Source organism: Gadus macrocephalus, chromosome 3, assembly GCF_031168955.1.
Source record: "Gadus macrocephalus chromosome 3, ASM3116895v1".
Classification (NCBI taxonomy): Eukaryota; Metazoa; Chordata; class Actinopteri; order Gadiformes; family Gadidae; genus Gadus; species Gadus macrocephalus.
The window spans coordinates 14430850-14433349 of NC_082384.1; the positions used below are offsets into that span (position 1 = coordinate 14430850).

Sequence of the window (2500 nt, forward strand, 5' to 3'; positions counted from 1 at the left end):
GAGAGGGAGTGTGCTTGTGTGTGTGAAGTTGTGTGTGTGTGTGTGTGTGTGTGTGTGTGTGTGTGTGTGTGTGTGTGTGTGTGTGTGTGTGTGTGTGTGTGTGTGTGTGTGTGTGTGTGTGTGTGTGTGTGTGACGTGTGTGTGTGTGTGTGTGTGTGTGTGTGTGTGTGTGTGTGTGTGTGTGTGTGTGTGTGTGTGTGTGTTCCTACAGTCTCTCCAGCTCTTTCAGGTCATCAAAGGCTCCTCTTTCGACATTACTGATCTGGTTCTCCATCAGGTGACTAGAGAGAGTGCAAGAGAGAGAGACGCACAAATATACATGATAAATTACGATCAGATAATGCGGAGAAGGGGACGGAGAGTGAAATACAGTTACAGGTATTGATAAATAGTTAAACCGGTTTTATGTAACTTTTCTGTTATTTACTCAATTCAGAAATGAACATGAAATTAGGTCAAATGTAGAGAAACCGACCAAACACTATTATAGCAGTCGATTGATGAGTAATGGCAATGCAGATGGATACCTTTGTATGGACCTATGTTAAACAGACACACACACACACACACACACACATACACACATACACACACACACACACGCAAAAACAGAGAAAGCCAACTATCCAGCCCTGCCCCTCTTAGTGCGGCGTTGTGTTTCCAGGGTCAAAAGGTCACCACTGCCCCGCCTGTCTGAGGTGAGTTTTGATTGACAGCCGAACCATTGTTACAAAGCCCTTTCTCAGAAGGTCACCCCCCCACTCGTCTTTACTCAATTTCCCCTACATCTCACCCTATCCCCACCTTCCCACAAGAACTGGTCGTTAAGGACCGACATGATCAGGTGAAATATTGGAAGTTGCATGTTATGTTATATGCTATCAGACAAATGATATAGGCATTATATAGTATAATTATATAAGTGAGTGCCCAATATTTATTAGAGTTTAAGGAATGGCTTTTTAAGCAACAATAATGATATTATCAGCAAGCTGCTGGATTATAACAAAAACATGTGCGTGAAACCTAGTCCGACCCTACACTAATATCACCTGTGGAGGTCCTTTAGACACAATGGTCCTTTAGCCTAAATAGTTTGTGTAATAGTACAACAAGTGATACATTCTCATGTCCAGGTCAAATAGTTTGACCATTCACATTCCTCCATGTAGTATAAAAAAAATAAAGTATTCCCTCTTTTCAAATATTTACTTTGGCTACCGCTTGACCCAGTCTCTCCCCTGACTAATTTATTTAAAATAAAAACACCCTGCTCTAATATATAAAACAAAATCCTTGTTTAAATGGCCTGCATTTATATAGCGCTTTTTCTAACATGAGGCCACCCAAAGCGCTTTGTTACATTGCAAAACAATCACCCATTCATACAAACATTCATACACACATTCATACACACATTCACACACAACGGCGATGTCAACCCTGCAAGGCAAAAGCCAGGTCCTTGGAAGCCGTTAGGGTTTGGTATCTTGCTCAGGGAAACCTTGACACTAGGAAGAGCCTGAGATCTAACCAGCAACCTTCTGGTTGCCAGTATACCCGCTCTACCACCTGAACAACTTTCCTTTCCAAGACTTCCTCTATGTATGCAAACTATCTTCATATATATATAAACACACACATATATATATATATATATATATACCCATGTATACATCTGTGTGTAAATTGTTCATAGTGTGTCGATGCTGTGTGGGATGGAGCTTAAGCTAACTGGTTAGCTTAAAGATGGAGTCACTCACAGCACGCGCAGATGTTTGAGTCCAGACAGGTCGGTCTTGGTGATGACTGTCAGGTTGTTTCCATTCAGATCTCTGAAACAACAGAAACATGACGACACGTTAATAAATATAATTATACATTGAATTAATGCATCGCTTTTTACGCAAACAAACACACGCACACACACACAAACACACACACATATAAACACACACGCACACACACACACGCACAGACACACATCAGTTCCCAGCAGAGGTGGTGATTGGCTACTGCAGGCGGTCCGACTGCCCTATCTAAACACATTTTGCAAAAGACAACAAGTCTATGGAGTGTGTTGATTAAAACAAACCAAACGTTTTTGTGTGTCTGTCCTGGAAAAGGTTTGTTTAAATTCACCACCAAATCTCACAAACCCAATACCCTTCTCCTATAGGGGTCAAAGGACATGCTAGGTTCATGTTACCAGATGACTAAATTACATCTAGATGTCCGCCATGATATTTTCAGGGTTTATTGATTAAAACAGGAAAGTACTTGTGGTTACTGACTTTTAAAATCAATTATCCATTGGGAAGATTGGGAACAAAAGGGCTGACACACTTATAACACTAGAGACGAGATGCTTTACCCTTCCCATGGTTCATCTTCTGTCATAAGCAATTGAAGGATTATATGCCCAGTGATGTTGCTATGACTGCGGAGCTTACCAGCCAGGTGCTGGTACCTAACCCTCTATATTCCCTAAAAGTCAGAC

General features: G+C 41.3%; 1 protein-coding gene across 1 annotated transcript in view; it reads right to left on the reverse strand.

The window, feature by feature from the left end:
* Positions 1-28: 28 nt before the first annotated feature.
* The window catches only part of LOC132453687 (slit homolog 2 protein-like), a 9319-nt gene continuing 6847 nt past the window's right edge, over positions 29-2500 (reverse strand). The window contains exons 2-3 of the mRNA XM_060046642.1: positions 1764-1835; positions 29-281 (exon numbers count right to left, since the gene is read on the reverse strand). Coding sequence (XP_059902625.1) covers positions 206-281; positions 1764-1835 — 148 coding nt within the window. The 3' untranslated portion in view covers positions 29-205. The remainder of the gene's footprint in view (positions 282-1763; positions 1836-2500) is intronic.